At 47.3% G+C, this 25048-nt stretch overlaps 1 protein-coding gene across 2 annotated transcripts in view; it reads left to right on the top strand.

Annotated features, from left to right (window-relative positions):
- The window catches only part of ENTPD1 (ectonucleoside triphosphate diphosphohydrolase 1), a 78214-nt gene that overhangs the window by 45194 nt on the left and 7972 nt on the right, over positions 1–25048 (top strand). The window contains exons 4-7 of one of the 2 annotated variants that reach the window (XM_074999386.1): positions 929–1079; positions 11200–11359; positions 12133–12369; positions 12980–13240. In XM_074999386.1, coding sequence (XP_074855487.1) covers positions 929–1079; positions 11200–11359; positions 12133–12369; positions 12980–13240 — 809 coding nt within the window. Of the gene's footprint in view, positions 1–928; positions 1080–5818; positions 5858–11199; positions 11360–12132; positions 12370–12979; positions 13241–25048 lie in introns of those variants that run through there. The other variant, XM_074999387.1, reaches the window with a different exon arrangement.

Here is a 25048-nt window from a genome sequence, read left to right as displayed (position 1 = left end):
TGTGGCACCTTATAGACTAACAGATATTTTGGAGCATAAGCTTTTGTGGACAAAGACCCACTTCATCAGTGCATGCTCCTACTCTCTCACTCAGCTTTTCTTGGGTTCACACTAAGTGCTTCTCTGACTTATCTGTGGAACTTCCTAGGGGCCTTCTCTTTGGGGTTTCCCCTGCCTCTGTCTTTCACACTCAGCACCCTCCAACAGTGCCCAAACTCATGTATTTGCATTCAGTCCCTGACAAATCCCTCAGCCACGTAAAGGGCTAGCGACAGACTTCAGTGGGACCTGGCCAGTGTGGGGGAACTTTGCTCTGCAAGGCCTTGGGTGGAAGCGGCAAGGTTAGGAACAGCCAGCTCTCAATGCCACCTGGATTGCACCATGCCTCCCCCATACAGCTCTCAGCACCAGCCAGACAGCACTGTGTGGGGCTCTGATTGTGATTTAAAGAGCCTAGGTTTCCTAGCTGTCACCTTGACCCCTTTAAATCACTGGCCTCGGGGCAAATGCTCCCTTTGTCCCTCTGCTCCTTCCTCCCCTTCTCTTCCTCGCACCTCCCCGGCACCCACTGGTGGCAGCCCTGGCCACATAGCTCAGATTTCTAACCAGCCTTTGTATGTGGCCTGTGCTTTGGTTGGTGGCTCCTGCTGCTTCAGGTGTGACTATTTTATAAAGGAGCATAATTGCTTTTTACATTTTTATTGTTTCTCACACCAGCGTCCACAAAGTTTCACCCACTAGTATAAAGATGCAAACACTTAGTTGCTAGAGAGGGATTTCTTTGCAGTCTATTAGACAAGGTGTAATGGGGTGCTATAGAGGTGTTTGCAGTAGAAGGTAGGAATAATATGCAGAGCTCACTATGGGCTGTACGACTCAGTTGAGAACATGAAAGGGAACATCTTATTCATTCTTCCCTTTTTCCCAGGTGTGGGAATCTCAGGTTACTCCCAAGACACACACAAAGCTGGGCTCTCCCTCCAGCCCTGCATGGAAAGAGCTCAGGAGGTCATTCCAGAACAGCAGCACCGAGAGACCCCTGTCTATCTTGGGGCTACAGCTGGAATGCGACTACTCAGGTATTGCTGACTTGTAACTTGCACCTTCTCCCAAGGCTGGCCTTCACTACATAGTTAGTGTACACACACTGGTTATATTGGTGTAAATACTGTAGCCTTGCTCCCACCAGTGTAAGTGCTGTACACCATTGACATAATCATAGAATCGCAAAACTGGAAGGAACCTCAGGAGGACATCAACTCCACTCCCCGGCACTCATGGCAGGACCAAGCACCATCTACACCATCCCTGACAGACATGAGTCTAATCTGCTCTTAAAAACTTCCAGGGAAGATCTGACAACATCTCAAGGCAATAAAAACTGACAAGTCAAGTACATAGGACTGAAGGAGGTAGGTGAGGGGTCGGCGGTGTTAAGTATCTTGGCTGAGCTAATTACAAGCATCAAAGGTATGAAGAGAGACAACAATTACCTCATGCATTACAAGGACTGCTTCCCTTCCTTTGATGCTCATAATTATCTCAGGCAAGATACTTCCCTCACCCGGCTCCTTCAGTCTTATGCACTTGATTTGTTAGTTTTTACTGTAATTTTTTTTGGACCTCTGTAATGATAGATGTCAGTCTGTATGAAGTGGGTCTGTCCCATGAAAGTGCATCACCAAATAAATAATTTTGTTAGTCTTTAAAGCTGCATTTCTGCTGTTTTGTTGTGTTACTTATGTTATCTTCTAGATGTTTGCAAATGGATTCCTTAATTGTTTGCTTCATTATCTTTTCTGGTACAGAAATGAAGGTGAGTGGTCTGTAGTTTCCTGGGTTGTCCTTATTTCCCTTTTTATTGATGGGCACTATATTTGCCCTCTTTCAGTTTTCTGGAATTTCTCCTGTCTTCCATGACTTTTAAAAAGATAAATTTCAGAAGGATAGTCTTGTTAGTCTATTTCAGGGAATGAATCAGGAGTCCTATGGCATCTTAAAGAAATCCTTTCACCCCAGCTGCCTTCTACAGGTTAAAGCTCCCAGATCTGGCATTCTCTCATCCAGTAACTTGCAGAACTAGAGAGTTTCAGGCATGGGAAGAGAAGGGGCAAGCTAGACCAGGGCCAGATGTCTGTTGGCAAAGGGGGCAGCCAGGAGTGGGGGTGGGGGGCAGGCAGAAGCAGCTAGCGAGCCCAGGCTGGGAGCAGCAGCAGGGAGCAGTGGCCCAGGCTGGTAAGCTGGCAGACCAGATGAGGGAGCAGCAGCCCATGGTGGCTCATCAACAGGGCTAGGTGGACAGCCACAGTCCTGGGAAGCTGGGGCTGGGAAGGAAACTGTGGCTCAGGGAAGCTGCAGCTGAGGAGGGGTGTTGGGGCCTGGGATCTGGCAGCTGGGGAGCCTGTAGCGGGTAGAGGAAGTCAGGAAGCCATGGTTTGCACTGGTGAAGCTGCATCTGGAATAGTGTGTCCAGTTTTGGGCCCCCCAGTATAAAAAGGATGTGGATGTGCTGGAGCTGGTTCAGCGGAGGCCAACAAAAATGATTAAGGGGCTGGAGCACAAGACCTATGAGGAGAGGCTGAGGGATTTGGGCTTGTTTAGTTTACAGAAGAGAAGACTGAGAGGTGATTTAATAGCAGCCTTCAACTTCCTGAAGGGGAGCTCTAACAAGGAGGATGAGAAACTGTTCTCAGTGGTGTCAGATGTCAGAACAAGGAGTAATGGTCTGAAGTTGAAGAGGGAGAGGTGTAGGTTAGATATTAGAAAAATACTACTTCACCAGGTGGGTGGTGAAGCACTGGAATGCGTTGACTAGAGAGGTGGTGGATTCTCCATCCCTTGAGGTTTTTAAGTCCCGGCTGGACAAGATCCTGGCTGGGATGACTTATTGGGGGTTGATCCTGCTTGAAGCAGGGGGCTGGACTAGATGACCTCCTGAGGTCCCTTCCAGCCCTGTGATTCTGTTTGGGAGCCCACAAGCAGGGGCTAAGGCCAGCAGGGGCAGGAGTGACCACTCCCAGTCTGGCAAATCCCTGATCCTGGACCACTCACGTCCCACGGGTGCTGAACCAGGTAAGTTGAACCTGTACTTTCAAATTCTTGACCAGTTCCTTCCTATTTTTCAAAAACAGATCTAGAGCAGCCTCCCCCACGTCCGGGTAGCTTTCTCCACCTTCTGATATGGGTGTGTGCACGCATGTACTTTGGACAATTTTATTAGTTGTTTTAAAAAAGGCTCATCTTCTTCTTCAAGTGATTGCCCACATCCATTCCAAAGTAGGTGTGTGTGCAGGTGCATGCCCAGTTGCTGGAAGTTTTTTTTCCCCCAGCCAGTAGCCACTGGGTTGGTGCAGTGTCCCCTGAGATGGTGCCAATCGAGTGCCACATATAGGCATTGCCTGCTCCCCTCCTGACTCAGTTCCTTCTCTGCTTCTTGCCACAGTGTTGGTTGCTGGAACTACCCCTTGCTGTATGAGCAACCTTATCAGTAGCTGGTAGCACTAAGACATTCTTTGTAGATAGTTCTAATTAGTTGTTAATAGTAGTAAATAGGTTTATTTGTAGATGATTCTGTAACTTCTGTTTTTTTACCAATAGGGTTGTTAACCCAAAGCCAACCCCTTTTACCTCTGGGAGAGGTAAACAACCGAGGAGCTTTGGAACAGAGAATGGGAAGAACCAATTGACAATGAAATTAAGTGAAGAAAGTGGGGATGGCAAGGCCTTACTTTCAGAAAGCCATCATCCAGAATAGTCCATCAAGCTCTCACATGGACCCTGCAAGGAAAACACAAAAGAGGAAGACCTTGGACAACGTGGAGAAAACAACTGCCATACTCCTGGAGCCAGCTGGAAGTTTTTGTCCCAAGACAGAGTGAAGTGGAGGAGACTTGTAGATGTCCTATGCACCACATGGAGTACAAGGGTGTTGTAGTAGTAAATAGTTCAGTTAGTTAAACAGTTAAATAGTTGTTCTTAGTAGAGTAGTTCGCATGGCTCGAGTAGGGAGGCTGCTCCCTCTCCTCGTAGTTTCAGCACCGGGGCATGCTGACGTCTCTGGGCTTCAAATCCTGTGGAGACTAGAAAGTGCATGCCAGAGAGCGATCCACACTCTTTGGGTGAGAGCCACCAGCGGGGTCAAGTACCAGGCGGGTAGCCATCTTAGTCTGTATCCGCAAAAACAATGAAAAGTCCCATGACATCTTATAGACTAGCATATTTTGGAGGAAAAGCTTTCATGGGCAAAGATCTGCTTTGTCAGATTAGGTCTGTGCCCATGCTGGGATCGCTGCTCTATTTGCAGGACCTTCAAACCCGGGTCTCATTGATGGAGGCAGCTTTCCAGCCCAAGAAGTCTCCATCCACTGGGCTGAGTACCTCTTCTTTGGTGCAGAGTGCTCCAGCACTGAGCTCAACCATGGCCCTGGAAAAGGACAAGGGAGCCCAGCACCATGGTGAAGGGCCAGCACCTCATCCTTCCCTGGGAACACAAGTCTCAGTCCCCAGTGCCTCACAAAAAGGAGAGACGCAACAGGGGCTGCTCTCCTGGGCTACGTCTACACGTGCACGCTACATCGAAGTAGCTTATTTCGATGAATAACGTCTACATGTCCTCCAGGGCTGGCAACGTCAATGTTCAACATCGACGTTGCTCAGCACCACATCGAAATAGGCGCTGCGAGGGAACGTCTACACGCCAAAGTAGCACACATCGAAATAAGGGTGCCAGGCACAGCTGCAGACAGGGTCACAGGGCGGACTCAACAGCAAGCCACTCCCTTAAAGGGCCCCTCCCAGACACAGTTGCACTAAACAACACAAGATCCACAGAGCCGACAACTGGTTGCAGACCCTGTGCATGCAGCATGGATCCCCAGCTGCAGCAGCAGCAGCAGCCAGAAGCCCTGGGCTAAGGGCTGCTGCACACAGTGACCATAGAGCCCTGCAGGGGCTGGAGAGAGAGCATCTCTCAACCCCTCAGCTGATGGCCGCCATGGCGGACCCCACTATTTCGATGTTGCGGGATGCGGATCGTCTACACGTGCCCTACTTCGACGTTCAACTTCGAAGTAGGGCGCTATTCCCATCCCCTCATGGGGTTAGCAACTTCGACGTCTCGCCGCCTAACATCGATTTCAACTTCGAAATAGTGCCCAACATGTGTAGCCGTGACGGGCGCTATTTCGAAGTTGGCGCCGCTACTTCGAAGTAGCATGCACGTGTAGACGTGGCCCTGGGGTGTCAAAGTGGAAGGAAGATGTCCAGGTGCCAGCAGACGAGCTGTGCCATGGACATGCATCAGAGGGCTGAGCATGGATGCCAGTCAGGAGGTCCAGTCCCTGCTCCCTGCAGCTGCCTTTGACGCAAGAGGCATTCAGAGCTGTGCAGAGCCTCCTTCACACCTCCTTCACAGCACCCTTCTCACCACCAACAACGATCTCCCCGAGGCAGTTGTCAAGCTGTCCTCTGTCCTGGGGCAAACCTGCCAGGGTGGCATGGCCCTCCACACCCCCTGCACCGTCAGCAACCTCAGTGCCAATGCAGGCAACCATCCCAATCAGTATGAACACAACCACCCACAGCACAGGTGCCGCCTTGGTATTTGGCATTAGAGGCATCTGTAGGGGTGCTTGCTCTTCCTCTTGTCAAGAGTACATGCTCAGTACATGGGCAGTGTCCCCTGAACTGGCAGCCAGCACCACAATGGCCTTTTTGGACCCCATGGGAATTTCATGAGAGCCAGGGGCACTTCATCCAGCTGCAGTCCCGGGCCCCGTCGCTGCTGTCGACATCAGGAACTCCCCCAGTACCACATTCCGCACCGTTGGCTTTGTTAGGAGCCCCACCGCGGGATGAGGTATTGGAGCACCTCCCATCTAGGAATTGTTCCTTGCTGGCGCCTTCGCTCTCCTCGGCACCAACCCCTTTGGCACTGGTATCATCATTGGCTCCACTGGTTTTGCTGCCTCTTCCTTCGGTGCCATACTTCACAGTGCCAACCATACAGGCATCTACAGCACCTGGAGGTTTCCAGCTGGCGTTGGTGGCTCTTCCTCCTCCCTCTCTTCCACTAATGCAGTGTGTGGCACTGCCCTCTGTGGGCTCGACAGTGTATTAGCAGACATTGCAGCTGTTTCCACCTCACTGTGGGGGCAAACACACTGGACCTATCAGTGCACTTGGTCATGGGTGGCGTGGTGCAGGCTGGCGCTTCCTCCTCTTCATCCCTAGATAATGCAGTCACTGGATCTTCTGTGTTCCCAGTCTTGGAGAATGGCTGGGCCCTCCAACAGCTTCTCCACTGGGTAGTCCAGGGTGTGGGGGCACAGGCAGAGGAGGTCAAGGGTGAGGCTGACTCAATGACGGATATTTTGTGTACATCAGGTCCCACTAGAGTGGTGTTATCACTCATAAAGACCATTGCCCACACTGCTAAGACTATGTGGCAGACGCTGGCATCCACCCAGCCCACGGCAAGAGAGAACGGAAGGCCTTATTCTTTCTCCTCGGAGGGGAATGTACACCTTTTTACTCACCCCTCTGCTGAATCTCTGGTTGTGGATGCAACCAACCACAAGGGCAAGCAGGAATTCCAAGGTCCTTCACCCAAAATCAGAGAGGCAAAGAGACTAGATTTGTATGGTAGGAAAGTTATCTAAAAAAGTTGAATGTATATAAATTGATGGGCCCAGACCTAATTCATCCTAGGATTCTGAGGGAGTTGGCATACGTTGTTGATGAGGCCTTGGCCATTATCTTTGAAAAGTCAAGGAGATCAGGAGAGATCCCGGATGATTGGAAAAAGGCAAATGTAGTGCCTATCTTTAAAAAAGGGGAGAAGGATGTTCCAGGGAGCTATAGACCAGTCAGTCTTACATCAGTCCCTGGAAGAATCATGGAGGGGCTCCTCAAGGAAGTCATTTTAAGGCACTTGGAGGAGGGGAGAGTGATCAGGAATAGTCAGCATGGATTCATGAAGGGTAAGTCATGCCTGACCAATGTGATTAGTTTCTACGATGAGATGACTGGCTCTGTGGATAGGGGAAAATCAATGGATGTGATTTATCTTGACATTAGCAAAACTTTTGTTGTGGTCTGCAACAACATTCTTGTTGGCAAGTTAAAGGAATGTGGATTGGATAAATGGACGGTAAGATGGATAGAAAGCTGGCCAGAAGGTCAGACCCAGAGGGTAGTGATCAACGGCTCGATGTCGGGATGGCGGTCAGTTTCTAGTGGAGTGCCCCAAGGTTCAGTTCTGGGTCCTGTTCTGTTCAACATATTTATCAATGACCTAGATGAGAGGTTGGATTGCACCCTCAGCAAGTTTGCGGATGACACTGAGCTAGGGGGAGAAGTAGATACACTGGAGGGTAAGGACAGGGTCCAGAGTGACTTAGACAAATTGGAAGACGGGGCTGCAGGAAATCTGAGGTTCAATAAGGACAAGTGCAGAGTCCTGCTCTTGGGCCAGAAGAATCCCAAACCTTGTTACAGGCTGGGGTTTGACTGGCTCGGTAGTAGTTTTGCAGAAAAGGATCTGGGAGTTGTAGTGGACGAGAAGATGGACATGAGTCAACAGTGTGCCATTGTAGCCAAGGAAGGTAATGGCATATTAGGTTGCATCAAGAAGAGCGTTGCCAGTAGATCCAGAGAACTGATTATTCCTCTTTATTCGGCTTTGGTGAAGCTGCATCTGGAGTACTGTGCCCAGTTCTGGGCACCCGCTTATAGGAAGGACTGGAGAGGGTCCAGCGGAGGGCGACCAAACTAATTAGGGGGCTGGAGCATGTGACTTATGAAGAAAGGTTGAGGGAATTGGGACTGTTTAGTCTGCAGAAGACAAGACTGAGGAGGGACTTGATAACAGCCTTCAACTTACTGAAGGGAGACTGCAAAGTGGCGGGAGAGAGGCTGTTCACGGTGGTCACGGATGGCAGAACACAGAACAATGGTCTCAAGTTGCGGTTGAAAAGGTCCAGGTTGAACATTAGGAAAGACTGTCACTAGGAGGGTGGTGAAGCATTGGAATGGTCTACCCAGGGAAGTAGTGGAGTCTCCATCTCTGGAGGTGTTTAAGTCTTGCCTCGACAAAGCCCTGGCTGGGCTGATCTGATGGGTTTGGTCCTGCTTAGAGCAGGGGGCTGGACTCGATGTTTTTTTTAGGTCTCTTCCAGCTCTATTGTTCTATGATTCTATGAAAATTTATTTGACTGGAGGGCTGCAGCTGCACATAGCTAATCACTAAGCCCAAGTGAGCAGGTATTCCTACAATATGGCCTCTTTCCTCTCAAAATTTACAGAATTTATTCCTCCAGAGGCCAAACCTGAATTTAAGGTGATTGTGGAGGAACACAAGTTGATCTTGCCCATGGCCTTACAAGCTGCCTTGGACGCTGCCGATGTGGCGACAAGGGTTATGGCCTCAGCAGTAGCCGTGAGATGGTAGGCATGGTTACAGGTCTCTGGCCTCCCCCAGGCCTTTCATCAGTTTTATCAGACCCTGTGGGCAAAAGATTTATGAAAGGCTTGGAGAGGGTTAGGCCACCAGTGCACGACCCTTTGCCCTCCTGGAACCTTAATTTGTTTTTGACAAAGCTCATGGGGCCCCATTCAAACCCCCTTGCTTCCTGCTCCCTGCTATTTCTAAGTTACAAAACACCCTTTATAGTGGCCATCACATCAGCTAGAAGGGTGTCTGAGCTGAGGGCTCGGATCAGTGCTCACTCTTTCTGAGAGCACAAGCCTCTTCAGCAACATTTCTAGCTCAGGTCCCTATTCAGGAAATCTGTAGAGCTGCCACCTGGTCTTCCATCCATATGCTTTCAGCACATTACACAGCACGCTAGGCAGGATGCTGCAGTGGGCAGGGCTGAACAAAATTCATTCCAGGGCTCTGACCCCACCTCCTCACGTTGGCTTGTCTGCACCTGCATTGGAATTCACATAAGCAATCACTTGAAGAAAAGATATTTAGTTCCATCACTGGTGTTCTTTGAGATGTGCTGCTCATGTCTGTTCCAAAACCCGCCCAGCTTTCCCCACTGTTGGAGTAGCCAGCAAGAAGGAACTGAGCAGGGGGCAGTGTGGGCGGTGCCTATATGGGCGCTAGATCAGCGCCACTCAAGGGAGCTCCCCACCAACCCAACAGCTACCAGCTAGGTGAAGAAACCTTCAGGCAACATGGCATATATTTACACACACACCTGCATTGGAATGGACGTGAGCAACACATCTCGAAGAACAGACGTAAGTAACTATCTTTTCTTCCTGGTTACGTGGTACATCCCTACCATGACACCCTCTTTGTTCTTTACCCCTTTTATCCTCACCCAGAGACTCAAGAAGTCTGTCTCATATTTCCATCTCAACCTCCATTCAAGTGTATACTTTTTAAATATACAAGTCAACACCACCTCCCTTACTTCCCTCTCTGTTCTTCCTGAGCAAGCTGTACCCATCTATACCACTATTCCAGTCATGTATTATACCACCAAATTTCTATGATGCCAATTGCCGTGACACAGTTATTTGTTTACTAGCATTTCAAGTTCTTCCTGCTTATTCACCATATTTCTTGCATTGATATGTGAACCTCTGAGATAATGATGTCTCTTATCCCTCTTTCCCCTCTACACCCCCTCCCCCAGTTCTGTCTTGTGTCTCTTTTATCGCTACCATTACAGCTTATGCCCCCAACCAACTTCTGACCCTTCATGTTTTTGACTTACCTGTGGGTTTGAGTACCTGCCACTGTTGAATCTAGTTTAAAATCTTCCTCACTAGGTTGGTCAGTCCGTATCCAGATATGATCTTCCCCTTCCTGGATAGATTAATCCTATCACTGCTTAGCAGTCTTTCCTGGAACACCATCCTGTAGTCAAAGAGACTGACGCCTTCCTGGTGACCCCATCTTCACAGGCAGGCATTTGTGGATTGATGAGAACACCACCTGCGCTCCAGAGTCCCTCACCTGTACTTCCAGAGTCCTCTAGTCACTTCTGATCTACTGAGGGTTATACCCCACAGTACCATTAGTGTGCACTTGGATGAGTACTATAGGGTATAGTCAGAGGGCCAGATGATCCTTGACAATTCCTTCACTCCCATGAAACTGTACAACTTATGTCAGTGGAGTTAGGGAATGCAGTTTCTGTGCAGACACAGCATCCCTTACATCCACTATCTTGTCACATCAGGTGACTTCAGGTGACTTATGTTTCTAGTGTAGACATACCCTCAGGGACAGGAAACACCAAGGCCTGATTTCATATTTGGTGCCTCTCAATTGACTGGCAATGCACTATGCTTGCCTCAAACAACATAGCTTCTGTGCTATTCAGTCTCTCCTCTTCCCATCCATGGGAATGGTTCAGCCATGTGTGAGCCTATCCTGCATGTAGAACAGAACCTGATGAGAGACTCATTGGGAATGAGTGTTCCTATGTCTGAGACACCTGGGATTCTTCCACCAGTCCCTGCTATCTCTGCCTTACACCATCTGCCCCTTTTCTCCTCCTCTCAGATTCCCTCCTGCTTTCCCCACCAAGTCTTTGCCCTCTCTTCAGATCTCTTCATTTCTTTTCATTTTACTTCTGTTCTCTACTCCTATTCCCTGCCCTGACTTTCTTTCCCCATGCTTTGCCTGTGCACTGTACTAGCCCCCTACCAAGCATGCTCAGGCAGAGACAGTATTGTTCCAACCTGGCCCACATGGTGGGTGACTGGACATCTCCTGTGTCCTGGAAAAACAGAGGTATATTCCCATCACTACTCCCACCACCGTGGCTGGCTAGATTACTCCCAGAGGAGTATTTCCTAAAGAGACTCCACGAGACTACACTGTGGCATGCCGTTGTTTTGGAATGGTGATACAATGTCTTCTGAGGGGAACCCCAGAGTGTGATGCCTTCTAACAATTGTATTCAGTGGTGTGTCCATGTGGGGATTCCTGCTCTGCTTCAGGAAGTGACTTCTGTTGGTGGCAGGGGCTGAGTGAGCATCAGAAACAGTGGCCAACAAGCTGGGAGGGTGAGACAGTAAGGAGCAATGTCACTGAAAACATCTAGTATGTGAGATCCAGCTTGAGCTTCTCTAGCCAGAAATATCTTAAGTGTGTCCTACAGGGTAGAGGGAAACCAACAGGCTACAGAGAGCTTGTAGACTGGAGTCACTCAGTCCTTTCCTCCATACATCCAGCTTGCAGAACAGAAGTATAGCTGACAGAGTCCTCTCTGAAGTGGAGAAGACGCTCCGCTCATCCCCCTTCAACTTCCAGGGTGCCAGAGTCATCAGTGGTCAGGAAGAAGGAGCCTATGGCTGGATCACCATTAATTACCTCTTGGGCAACTTCAAGCAGGTAATGTATCCAATAGCTGGGGCAAGTGCTGTACTGCAGAAATGCAGGTGGGTGGGAACCTTGTAAGCCATACTTGACAAGAGAGCTTCCATGAGCACTGGCTTCTTTTACAACCCTTCTTACCGGGCTCAAAAAGTGACCACACACAATTCTTCAGCAATCCAGCTTCTATGTGCTTGTTAGGAAATTAAATGCAGCAGTTCTTACATGTGAGGTGGCATCATGATTGGCTCCACACCACCAGTACAAGTATAATTTGGTAGTGCATTGAAAGAGAAACCTCTTGAATTTCTCCTGCTGTTTCAGCTAGGCAAGGTATCCTGCTAATTTCTGATCTTAAATCACTGTTGTATTCTTTTAAATAATTATTCTGTTCCACCCAAGAAGTGAGAGCATTTCAGTAGCTGGCAGAATGAATCCTCATATTATGAAGTGTTTGGGGTTGTTTGGAGTTCTGTGGCATACACCACACTAGAGAGAGGTGATCTTTTGTAATATTGCTCACAAAGATTGTTCAGTTGCAGACTGCATGTTCTTAACCTGCTCATGGACACCTACTGTGCATCATCTTCTCTCTCTCCTGAACCCTCATTTTACCCCTGTACCCTAGTCTCTCCTCATTTTACCCCTGTACCATGTCTTGCTCTAGGTCTTCATGTTTCCCATCTGCCCTGTACTGTTTTTCTTTCTCCCCTCCCAGCCTTTCCCCATATTCCTGTTTCTCTCAGCCCTGGGTCTGCAGTCTTGTCTCATTGCTCCTATTTTGTTTTAAGCCTGGTTGGCTTAACTTTCTGCCTCACCTGAGATCCAGCAGAGGGACATCAGGGGCCTTGGATCTTGGTGGAGCCTCCACCCAGATCACCTTTGAACCGGACCAAGAGACTGTTGAATCTCAAGAGAATTCACTGCACTTCCGTCTCTATGGCAAGAGCTACACTGTGTATACGCATAGCTTCCTGTGCTATGGAAAGGACCAGGCTCTGCATCTGAAGCTGGCCAACGACCTGCAGGCAAGTGTGAGCACTCCAGGGCTGATATCTGGGGGTTTAGAGTTCTGGGACCTCCTGACTTTTTGCTTGTTGCTTTTTGCACACACTACTGTGGCATAGCCTGGCATGCTTGGAAGCCGAACCTCACAGAAGTGGATTTCAGTGAGGAAGTCTCATTATTCCTGACTAACAGACAGTAACAAAGGACCAGAAGTTTCAAACATGGGCATCAGTTTGGGATTCCTCAGTTCTTGGTACCTAGCTTGGAGACACCAGGGGTCTGATTTTGGGTGTGTTGAGCACCCACAGCTCTGACTGAAGGTAACAGGAGCTGTGGGTGCTCAGCACCTCTGGAAATCAGGCCCAGAGTATCTCAAATTCCCACTGGTTTTGGGTGCCTAATTTTGGAAAGAGTGTCTGCAAATGTTTTACCTGCAGCCACACAGGAACACATGACTGAATATGAAAGAGAAAGCAGGACTCCCAAGCATGGAGGGTGAATTTGTGGTTGGCATATTATGTGCATCCTCAGTTCCAGGGCAGTTTTCTCAGGTTGGTACATCCTTTTGCTATTTCCATGATCCCATTCTCTGGAACTGAATGCCAATGGCCTGGGTTGTTTTCCCTGCAGAGCACACAGAATGGCAGCCTCCTAGATCCATGCTTTCACCAAGGATATTTCAGGATTATGAATATAAGTGATCTCTACACAAGCCCCTGCACAGCTAATGGTGAGGAGCAACTTCCATTTACACAACTTCATCTCCAGGGAAAAGGGGATTATCAAACATGCCAAAAGGACATCCAGAAGATCTTCAACACTAGCCACTGCCCTTACTCCAGCTGCTCCTTCAATGGGATTTTCCTGCCTCCATTACACGGAGACTTTGGGGTGAGTGTGGACGCCCTTTGATGTGTTCTAAACCAGAGCACGTAGGAACACTGTGAGGTGTTTGGCGGCGGGGGGGGAGGGGGAGCTGCTAGTGTAAATACAAAAACAACATTGCACGTATAGCGTGGACAGAGCCTGTAAATGCCACCAGAAGACTCATCTGGGCTAGTCAGAACAGATGTGGTTTGAGCTGTGGCTACACAGCAGATTTTTGTACATCACAACCACCCTATGTCACAAATCGTTGTGTGTCCTCACCTTGCACACTGCCTGTGTTTTCTGTCAGTGCATCCCAGGGAAAGAAAATGCCCAGTGGTCACATACCCAATGTGGCACTGATAGCTTGCTGGGCAGTGACCTCTGAGATCAGTCTGGGCCTCTGACAGGGCTAGTGCAGTCTTAACTGTCATGGGTGGTGTATGGTGCCTCAGTTCTATCCTTTCTCCACTCCCAGGTATTCGTCCCATTCCTATTTGCCTTAACTGCCCAGTCGCAGACTCCACTCCTCAGACATCTCCTTTGCTGATCCCTGTAAGATGAGCTCTTGGACAGCCACCCAGGAGAGAATCAAATTCCACCTAGCTGAGTGTCCACAGCAGGCACCATGTGTTTCTACTGGTGGTGCACATGTCTTGGTGCACACAACAAAATTTATACCGCACAGGGATGGAAAAAGTAGAGGGAAGGTCTAGTCCTAAGTGGAGTGCAGGATTTCATCCAAGAAGTAAATACACTCATCCCTCGTTTAATGAGTACTTTACTTATGAGTATGCGCTGAAACAAGGGACTCACATACTTACCTTTGTTCACGTGAGCCAGCCGTGGGGTCCTGGCTAGGGCGGGGGGCAGGGAGACCCACAGATGGCTCTGTTCCAGCTGTGGGGTCCCTGGCTGGGGAGATCTGCAGCCCCAGCCCAGGCCGCTCCCAACACTACCCCAACCCACAGCTCCCCGTGCACCCACCAGCCCGGTCCCTGAACCCTGTGGCCCGCTGCACACCCAACAGGTACCACTGCTGCAGCCCAGAGGAATGAGAAGCCACCTCCTTTACTGGAGCCACCGCTAGGTTTTAAAGCTCCCTCCCGCTCATGGCCCCAAACTGCCCCCAGCCTTTAACCCTCTGTACCCCAACTCCCAACCGAAGGTTCACTTATCTTTCAAAAGCAGCGCCACATGCTGCCAATCCTTTGCCAAGTTAGGAGCACTAGGAACTACTCAGACTTACATGTTTTTAAATGACAATTGAGTGTCCCTCTTACAAATTTTTTCTACAAGCAGAAAGTTGGGAACGAATTATGCTCATATAGTGAGGAATGAGTGTATAATTTGGCCTCTTGGAAATATTGACCACTATGTGATAAAATTTAGCATTCCTGTGGTGTGGGGAAACACCTCAGCAGCCCAACACTGTGATATTTAATTTCAGAAAGGAGAACTACACAAAAATGAGGAATAGTCACAGAAAGGTAGTCATGTTAGTCTGTATCTTCACAAAAGAAAAAAGCAGTCATGGAGCACTTTAAAGACTAACAAAATAATTTGTTAGGTGATGAGCTTTCATGGGACAGACCCAATTCTTCAGATTTTGATAATTTCCAGATCTGAAGAAGTAGAACTGTCCCATGAAAGCTCATCACCTAATAAATTACTTTGTTAGTCTTTAAAGTGCTCCATGACTGCTTTTTTGTTTTGTAAAACATGGGGAAGTTAGTTACATGGAAATTGGATGGTACTATGTGAAAAGTAAAGTGCCTACAAGCTGCAGAAAAACTATTCAAAGACACCATAATAGAGAGGCCCACCTTAAACATATAGCCCAAATTAAAAAACACAGTGGCCATGTCTACACTAGCCCCAAACTTCGAAATGGCCACGGAAATGGCCATTTTGAAGTTTACTAATGAAGCACTGAAATACATATTCAGCGCTTCATTAGCATGGGGGCGGCCACGGCGCTTCGAAATTGACACGGCTCACGGCCGCGCGGCTCGTCCCGACGGGGCTCCTTTTCGAAAGGACCCTGCCTACTTTGAAGTCCCCTTATTCCTATGAGCAGATGGGAATAAGGGGACTTCGAAGTAGGCAGGGTCCTTTCGAAAAGCAGCCCCATCGGGACGAGCTGCGCGGCGGCAAACCGCATCAATTTCGAAGCGTCGTGGCCGCCCACATGCTAATGAAGCACTGAATATGTATTTCAGCGCTTCATTAGTAAACTTCAAAATGGCCATTTGTGTGGCCATTTCGAAGTTTGGGGCTACTGTAGACACGGCCAGTAAGGGTGCGTCTACACTAGGAACTAACTTCAAAGTTAATTTTGCAGTTAGAAGCTACTTCAGAATAGTCTGCAGAGAGTCTACACACATTTTCCCTTACTTGAAAGTTAAATTCAAAGTTCTAACTCCATTCCTGGGAATGGAGTAGTGCCCTACTTTGAAGTTTAACTTCAAAGTAGGGTGTGTTTAGATGCTCAACTTCAAAATCTGTTACTTCAAAGTTGTACTTCGAAGTAAGCAACTTCAAAGTTATTTGTGTAGTGTAGACATGGTCCAAGAGTACCAAAAAGTACCACTGTGGCTTAACAATCAGGTAAAAGAAGTAGTGAGAGATAAAAAGGCATCATTTAAAAAGGTAAATTCCAATGAAGAAAATAAAAAGGAGCATGAGCTCTGTCAAGTTAAGGGTAAAATCGTAATAAGAAAAGCTGAAAAGGAGTTTGAAGAACAGTTAGCCAAAAACTGAAAAAAAAAATTGCAAAGTGTTTTTAAGTATGTCAGAAGCAGGAAGCCTGCTAAGCAATCAGTGGGGACACTAGATGATCGAGATGGGAAGGGGGCACTCAGAGGATAAGGCTATTGAGGAGACACTAAATTTAATTCTTTGCTTCAGTTTTGACAGCTGAGGATGTTCAAGAGATTCCCAAACCTGAGCCATTCTTTTTAGGTGACAAATCTGAGGAATTGTTCCATATTGAGGAGTCATTAGAGAAAGTTATGGAACAAGTTGATAAACTTTAACAGTAACAAGTCACTGGGACCAGATGGCATTCACCCAAGAGTTTTGAAAGAAATCACATTTGACATTTCAGAACTATTAACTGTGGTTTATTACTTATCCTTTAAATTGGCTTCTTTACCTAATGGCAGGAAGATAGCTAATATGATGCCAATATTTAAAAAGGGCTCTAGAGGTGATCCTGGCAAATACAGAAGGGTAAGTCTAATATCTGTACCAGGCAAACCAGTTGAAACTATAGTAAAGAATAAAATTGTCAGACACATAGATGACCATAACTTGTTGGGGAAAAGTCAGCGTGGTTTCTGTAAAGGTAAATCGTGCCTTACTAATCTGGTAGAGTTCTTTGAAAGGGGAGCGGTTCATAAGCATGTGGACAAGAGGGATCCAGTGGATGTAATGTACCTAGATTTCATAGAGTCATAGAACACTAGAAATGGAAGGGATCCTGAGAGGTCATGAAGTCCAGTCTCCTGAACTCATGGCAGGACCAAGCACTGTCTAGACCAGGGGTGAGCAAACTTTTTACGCTGGGCCCATTTTTTACCCCTGCAATTAGCAGGGCCACCCCTCCTCTCACTTGGGAGCATGGGAAGTGGGGAGCCCGTTGAGGCCACAGAGGCAGGCGATCATATTGCCCCCTCGTATGAAATGTCATGTGTCCTACTTTGCATGCCCCTGTTGTAGGCAGAGAGGAGAAGGCCAGCATCCCAACCCCCTCCCATCAGTCTGCCAGGGCTTCCTCTTCAAGCCCCAATGTCAAATCATTGGCAGGTCAATGCCCTTTTTGCTAATGAAAGTCAGTTTTACTCTTTCAGGTTTCAGAGAAAAGCCTGAGAAAGTGACCGTGGGATGATGAGGCCACCCGTTGTTTTTGTTACAGCGCTTGCTGGGGAGTGCTGGCCACAGAAGCCTGCAGCCAATGGATCCCACCATGCCTGCAGTTTAGGGGCTCCAGGTAGTTAGTGGCAGGGCAGAAGCCCTGTGGCAAGATATATATCATCCCCTCCTACAGCCCAGTCAGTGCCCAGCTCAGCACAGGAGAGTCAGACTGCTATCACAGCAAGTGGGACCCTGGCACTGAGCAAGGGGGAGCCTGGAGCAGATGGGCAGGCCTGTGAGCAGTTTCCCTGCACATGGGCTGCACAGCTGGGGACACAGACTTTTTCTGAGGCAGGGACTGGTCAAGAAAGAGTGGATGAAACATCCCCCATCATCTTGGCTCCAACAACTAAAAGCCATTGGTGGAGGAGGAGTCAGCAGCACAAACACGCTCTGGCTTAACAGCGGGGGAGATGTTAGCGAAGCCCCTGCTGCTGCCAGTAATGCCCTCACCTACCCCTTTAAAGCAAGCGGGTGACAAGATATCGACTGTCTCCATGACTGGTTAAGTGACTGCACTGGGCTCCCCTTATAAAATGTCACGCCCCCTCAGGGAGGCATACCTCCCATTTGCACGTGCCTGGTCTGGACCATCCCTGATACATGTCTGTCTAACCTGCTCTTAAATATCTCCAGTGATGGAGATTCCACAGCCTCTCCAGGCAGTTTATTCCAGTGTTTAACTGTCCTGACAGTGAGGAAGTTTTTCCTAATGACCAACCTAAACCTGCCTTGCTGCAGTTTAAGCCCATTGCCTCTTGTTCTGTCCTCAGGGGCCAAGAACAATTTTTCTCCCTCCTCTTTGTAACCCTCTTTTAGGTAATGGAAAACTGCTATGTTGTCCCCTCTAAGTCTTCTATTTTCTAAACCAAACAAGCCCAGTTCTTTCTGTCTTCCCTCATAGCTCATGTTCTTTAGCTCTTTAATCATTCTTATTGCTCTTAACTGGACTTTCTCCAGTTTCTCTATATCTTTCTTGAAATGTGAGCCCCCGGAATTGGACACACTACTCCACTTGAGGCATAATCAGCGCTGACTAAGCGTAAGAATAACTTTGCGTGTCTTTCTCACAACACTCTTGTTAATGCACCCCATAATCATGTTTGGGTTTTTTTGCAACAGCATCACGCTGTTGACTCCTATTTAGCTCTTGGTCCACTATGACCTCTAAATCCCTTTCTGCAGTTCTCCTTTCTAGACAGTCGCATCCCATTCTGTATGTATGAAGCTGATTGTTCCTTCCCAAGTGGAGTACTTTGCATTTGTCCTTATTAAACTTCATCCTGTTTACCTCAGACCATTTCTCCAATTTCCCCAGATCATTTTGAATTATGACCCTATCCTCCAAAGCAGTTACAACCCCGCACAGCTTGGTATCATCTGCAAACTTAATAAGCGTACTCTGTAGGCCAATATCTAAATTGTTGATGAAGGTATTGAATAGAACCAGTCCCAAAACAGATGTCTGCAGAACGCCCCTTGTTATGCCCTTCCAGCATGATTGTGAGCTGTTAACTACTCTCTGAGAATGATAATAAAGCCATTTATGCTCCCACCTTATAGTAGACCCATTGAAGTTGTATTTGCCTTGTTTATTGATATGAAGATCATGTGAGACCATGTCTTACTAAAGTCTGGGTATACCTTGTCCACTGCTTCTCCTTTATCCACAAGATTTTTTATCCTATCAAAAAACAGTCATCAGATTGGTTTGACATGATTTGTTCTTTATTATTTTCAGAAAGCCTTTGACAAAGTCCCTCACCAAAGGCTCTTAAGTAAAGTAAATTGTCAGGGATAAGACGGAAGGTCCTCTCATGGACTGAAAACTGGTTGAAAGACAGGAAAAAAATTGTAAGTTTTCATAATGGAGAGTGGCAACTAGTGGTGACCCTCCCTCCCCCTACAGCTGCCAGGGTCCATACCGGGACCAGTCCTATTCCACCTGTTTATAAATGATCTGCAGAAAGGGGTAAACAGTGAGGTTGCAATATTTGCTGATGATGCCAAACTGCTCAAGGTTGTAAAGAATAAAGCAGACTGTGAAGAGCTTGAAAAAGATCTCACAAAACTAACAAAACAAAAAAGCAGTCAAGTAGCACTTTAAAGACAAACAAAATAATTTATTAGGTGAGCTTTCGTGAGCCAGACCCATTTCTTCACACCATAACCATACCAGAACAGACTCAATATTTAAGGCATAGAGAACCAAAAACAGTAACCAAAGTTGACAAATCAGAAAAACATTATCAAGGTGAGCAAATCAGAGAGCAGAGGGGTGGGGGGCAGTCAAGAATTAGATTAAGCCAAGTATGCCAGAGCCCCTATAATGTCCCAGAAAATTTGCATCCCAGTTCAAACCACATGTTAATGTGTGAAATTTGAATATGAAAGAGAGTTCAGCAGTTTCTCTTTCCAGACCAGACTGAAAACTCTTCTTCAATAAGATGCAAACTCTTAAGTCATTAACAGAATGGCCCACTCCCTTAAAATGTAGACTAACTGGTTTGTGGATCAGGAATGTTTTGACATCTGTTTTGTGCCCATTAACTCTTTCTCTGGGAGAGTTTGAAGTCTGTCCAATATACAAAGCATCTGGGCATTGTTGGCACGTGATGGCATATATGATGTTAGTAGAGGAACATGCGAATGTGCCCGTGATCCTGTGAATAACCGGGTTAGGTCCAATGATGGTATCGCCAGAATAGATATGTGGACAAAGCTGGCAGCAGGCTTTGTTGCAAGAAAAAGTCCCAGGATTGGTATTCCTGCAGTATAGACTGTGGCTATTGGTTAGAATCCTCATAAGGTTGGGAGGTTGTCTGTGGGAGAGAACAGGCCTGTTGCCTAGGGCCTTCTGGAGTGTGGCATCCTGATTAAGGATAGGTTGTAGGTCTTTAATAATTCGTTGCAGTGGTTTGAGTTGGGGCCTGTAGGTAATGACCAGTGGTGTTCTGTTCTTGGCTTTTTTGGGCCTATCTTGGAGTAGCTGGTCTCTGGGTATTCATCTGGCCCTGTCGATTTGTTTTTTATTTCTCCTGGTGGGTAATTCAAGTTTATGAATATTTGGTAGAGATCTTGTAGTTTTGGTCTCTGTCAGTTGGATCAGAGCAAACGCGATTGTACCTAAGGGCTTGACTGTAAACAATGGATCTAGTTATGTGTGCAGGATGGAAGCTAGAAGCTTATAGGTAAGTATAGCAATCAGAGGATTTCTGGTACAGTGTGGTACCGATCAGGCCATCCTTGATTTGTACTGTTGTGTCCAGAAAATGTATCTCTTGCATGGAGTAATTAGGGCATAAATTGATGGTGGGGTGCAAATTGTTAAAGTCTCTGTGGAATTCTTCTAGAGCCTCTGTACCATGGATCCAAATCATAAAGATGTCATTAATGTATCTTAAGTAGAGGAGAGGTAATAGGGGATGAGAGCTGAGGAATTGTTGTTTCAGGTCAGCCATAAATATATTTGCATATTGTGGGGCCATGCGGGCACCCTTAGCGGTTCCACTAATCTGGAGGTATAAATTGTCCCCAAATAGGAAATAATTGTGGGCGAGAACAAAGTTGCAGAGGTCAGACACCAGACTGGCTGTGTTGATATCAGGGATGGTATTCCTGATTGCTTGTAATCTGTCTTTGTGTGGAATATTAGTGTATATAGCCTCTACATCCATCGTGGCACGGATGGTGTTGTCAGGAACTTTTCCGATGTTTTATAATTTCCTCAGGAAGTCGGTGGTATCTCGCAAATAGCTGGGAGTGTTGGTGGCATAGGGTTTGAGCAGGGAGTCGACATAACTGGATAGTCCAGTGGTAAGGTTGCCCATGCCCAAAATGATAGGGTGTGCGGGGTTTCCAGGTTTGTGGATTTTGGGAAGTAAATAGAATAATCCAGTCTGGGGCTCAGGTAGTGTGTCTGAATGAATAAGGTCCCGAGTAGCAGTGGGGAGTTCCTTAAGTAGTTGTAATTTCCTTTGGAATTCCAAAGTGGGATCAGCAGAGAGTCTGTAAAATGTGGTGTTGGAGAGTTGTCTGGCTGCCTCCTGTTCAGAGTCTGACTTATTCATGATGACAACAGCACCCCCTTTGTCAGCTGGTTTGATTATAATGTCTGGGTTATTTTTGAGACTGTGGGCAGCATAGCGTTCAGCATAGATGAGATTGTGTCTCATTTGGCATTGTTTACGTATAATGTCAGCCTGAGCACAATTGCGGCAGCATTGTACGTAGAAATCCAGGCTTTTGCTACGACCCTCAGGGGGAGTCCACACAGAGTTTTTCTTCTTTTGTTGTTGGTAGTGGGGGTCGAGACAGTCAGACTGTTGTTCATAGGTGTGCTGGAAAAATTCCTTTAGACGGAGGCGGCGAAAGAAGGCTTCAGGGTCACCACCTAATTGTATTAAGTTCATGGAGGAAGTATGGCAGAAGGAAAGACCCCGGGATAAGAGAAATTCTTCTGCTGAGCTGAGTTGGTAGCTGGAAAGGTTAATAATATTATTAGTTGAGCTGTCGTTATTGTAGTTGAAGTATCCTGAGGTATGAAGTAATGTAGAAAATTTATTCTCTTTTCTTTTTTTGTAGAAAATAGAAGTGTGTTTTTATAAATTTCTTGTCTAGCACAGGTAAAGCCTTGTTCTGGGGGGTCTTGCATGGATGCCTGATTGTTGATGATAATTTCAAGTTCAGAGAGTTCATTTTTAATTATCTTTTGTGTATTGTAAAGGATTTTTGATCAAGCGGTTCCTCAATTTCTTAGAGAGCGTGTTGCACAGATGCTCGCTGTAGTCGGTGTAGTCCGTTGATTGTAATGGGTTTTTCACTGTCAGTCTGCTCTGGAAAGAGAAACTGCTGAACTCTCTTTCATATTCAAATTTGACACATTAACACATGGTTTGAACCAGGATGCACATTTTCTGGGACATTATCGGGGCTCTTTGGCATACTTGGCTTAATCTAATTCTTGACTTCCCCCCACCCCTCTGCTCTCTGATTTGGTCACGTTGATAATGTTTTTCTGATTTGTCAACTTTGATTACTGTTTTTGGTTCTCTATGCCTTAGATATGTAGTCTGTTCTGGTCTGGCTATGGTGTGAAAAAGTGGGTCTGGCCCACGAAAGCTCACCTAATAAATTATTTTGTTAGTCTTTAAAGTGCTACTTGACTGCTTTTTTGTTTTGCTAGTATATAGACTAGCACGGCTCCCTCTCTATTACTACCTCACAAAACTAAGTGAGCAATAAAATGGCAAATGAAATTTAATGTTGATAAATGTGAAGTCATGCTGTCAAAGAAACAACAGTGTCTCGGGTAAATGAGAGACACAGAGACTTCTCTGGAGTAGAATTACAAGGTGTTTATTATGTGCATAAGGTACCTCTCCAGGGAGAGGGACCCTATATAGCAAAGTAATGGAACATTTATAGTCTTAACTTGCATATAGCTGATTGGTCAAACACAGTAACTAGGATACATTTGATTGGATATAGGCTACAGTAACAGGTGAACAAAAAGATAATTTTTCAACATCCTATCTTGACAGGACACAGTTCTCCTAGTTCAGTTAGATCCAGTTCCTTCCAGCTCCTTACAGTTCATGCTGTTCATTCCTGAGTGGGGTCGTACCATGGTCAGCTTCTCTGCCAGCAAGCAGAGTCAGCAAGCGGAGCCAATCACGTGGGCACTTAGCCTTACAGAAGCCATGTTAGTTATGCTAACTTTATACCGTTCGCCACAATGCACATTGGAAAAAATAATCCGAACTTTACATACAAAATGATAGGGACTACCTTAGCTATAGCCATTCAAGAGAGAGATCTTTGAGTCATTGTGTACACAGTAAACCCTCAATTTAACAGACTAATGGGGGGAAGGGTTGTCAGTTAATGCTGAAAGTCCATTATATCTGAATGGTTATACTGTATGATGATGCATTGATCTTCCCAGTCAATCACTCACTCCTGTTCTCTGCCCCACTTTCCCCTCCCCGTTCCTGCCCATTCTTCCCTTCACATCTCCATCGCCCTTTCCCAATTGCCCAGAGATGAGCTGCATGCCAGCCTGGCTCCTTCCACCTCCTGCAGCTCTCAATGCTGCGGCTCCTCCAACCCCTGGCTCCGGGTTGCCTGAGCATGGCTGTTTCCTCCAGACTGCCAGCGGGCAGCAACCTCTGACGCTGCGGCTTCTGCTCAGGACCGTTGCAAGCAGTAGTGGCTGGGTGCCAACATGCTCTGTGGGGATGGGGATGGGGGAGGAGAGATCCCACGCCCTGCTGCAGCCCCGTTTGTGGGTCTCCAAGGCCCCACATGCAGAATGGCTGCCCCATAGGTGTGTGCTGCCGAGCAGAGCTATGGGTGAGAGGTGCCTCACCTGTGCGGCAAGATGCAATGGTTTGTTCTGCCGGGGAGGGGGCTAGCCATACTGCTGCTGCTGCTGCTGCTGCAGTCTGAGCGACAGGCGACGTGGGGCGTGGGGCAGGTGCCACCCCGACCCTGCTGCAGCCCTCTGGGCACCTCTGCTAGCTCGCCACATCGGGTGAGGGGAAGAGCACCTTGCATCGCAGGGCCTGCTGCCACTGCCATTCAAGTGCCAGCAGCACCAGTGAATCCAGCACCAGCCCAAGCACCAGGGCCACAACATCCACCCAGTGCCACGTGGCTCATACGTGCCAAGGTGACATGAGGGCCACCAGTGCAGGGGAGAGGTCTTGAAGCTCATGGGAAACATGCCAGGGTGGGTCAGAGGGGGAGTTGCATGCACATGCCAGACCCGACGCTGATGCTATCCCTGTTCCTCAGCCCAGCAGAGCCCTCAGCAGCACCACCCGCAGACAGCATCCATTATTTCTGAAGTTCATTATACAGAGGTCTGGTAAATCAAGGGTTTATTGTAGTTCTCTGAAACCATCCATTCAATATGCAGCGGCAGACAAAAAAGCAAACAATGTTAGGAAACATTAAAAACAGGGTAGAGAATATCTAATTGCTTCCATATAAATATGGTGTACAGATGTGATTGCCTCATTTAAAAAAAAAGATATTGGCATTGGAAAAGGTTCAAAAAGTGCAACAAAAATGATTGGAGCAGTGTCATATGCAGAAAGATTTAAAAGACTCAGACTTTGCAGCTTAGAAAAGAGGAAACTAAGAGGGGATATGATAGAGGTCTATAAAATCATGACAGCTATGGAAAAAATGACTAAGGAAAAGCTATTTATTTGTTCCCATAACATAACTGAGGTAATTTCACCAAATGAAATTAAAGGGTAGCAGGTTTACAACTACCAAAAGAAAGTTTTGCTTCATGTAGTGCATGGTCGGCCTGTGGAACTCCTGGCCAGAGGATGTTGCGGAGACCAGGACTTTAACAAGACTTTAACAGGGTTCAGAAAAGATAAATTCATGAAAGTTAGGCCCACCCTGGCTATTGGCCAAGATGGGTGGGAATGGTGTCCCTGGCCTCTGTTTGTCAGAGGCTGGAAATGGATGAGAGGGGAGGGATCACCCAATGATTACTTGTTCTGTTGACTTTCTCTGGGGCACGTGGTATTGGCCTGTGTCAGAAGACAGGACACTGGACTAGATGGACCTCTGATCTGACCCGGTGTGGTCGTTCTTATTTTCTTATGTTCTTAATGTTTGTCTCATCTCCATCGCATTCTCCACCACCTCCAGAGTCCTAGTCTCTCGCTTCCACCACCACTCCTTGTCTCTTTGCCTAGCCAGTCCCAGTCTCCACCTCCCAGCCTGAGCTCTCTCTCCCACCTCCCCACACATATCCCAGACCTAGGTGACTTGCCCAACCATCATGGCCTTCACATTCTCCCACGCAATTCTCACTGCCAGCTTCCTTGCCCAGGCAGTCACCTGGTCCACTTCCCTGCTGTCTGTCCTAGTCTCCCTCCCTGCCCTGGT

The sequence above is a fragment of the Carettochelys insculpta genome, chromosome 7 (genome assembly GCF_033958435.1).
Source record: "Carettochelys insculpta isolate YL-2023 chromosome 7, ASM3395843v1, whole genome shotgun sequence".
NCBI lineage: Eukaryota > Metazoa > Chordata > Testudines > Carettochelyidae > Carettochelys > Carettochelys insculpta.
This window is presented reverse-complemented; position numbering and strand designations above follow the sequence as displayed.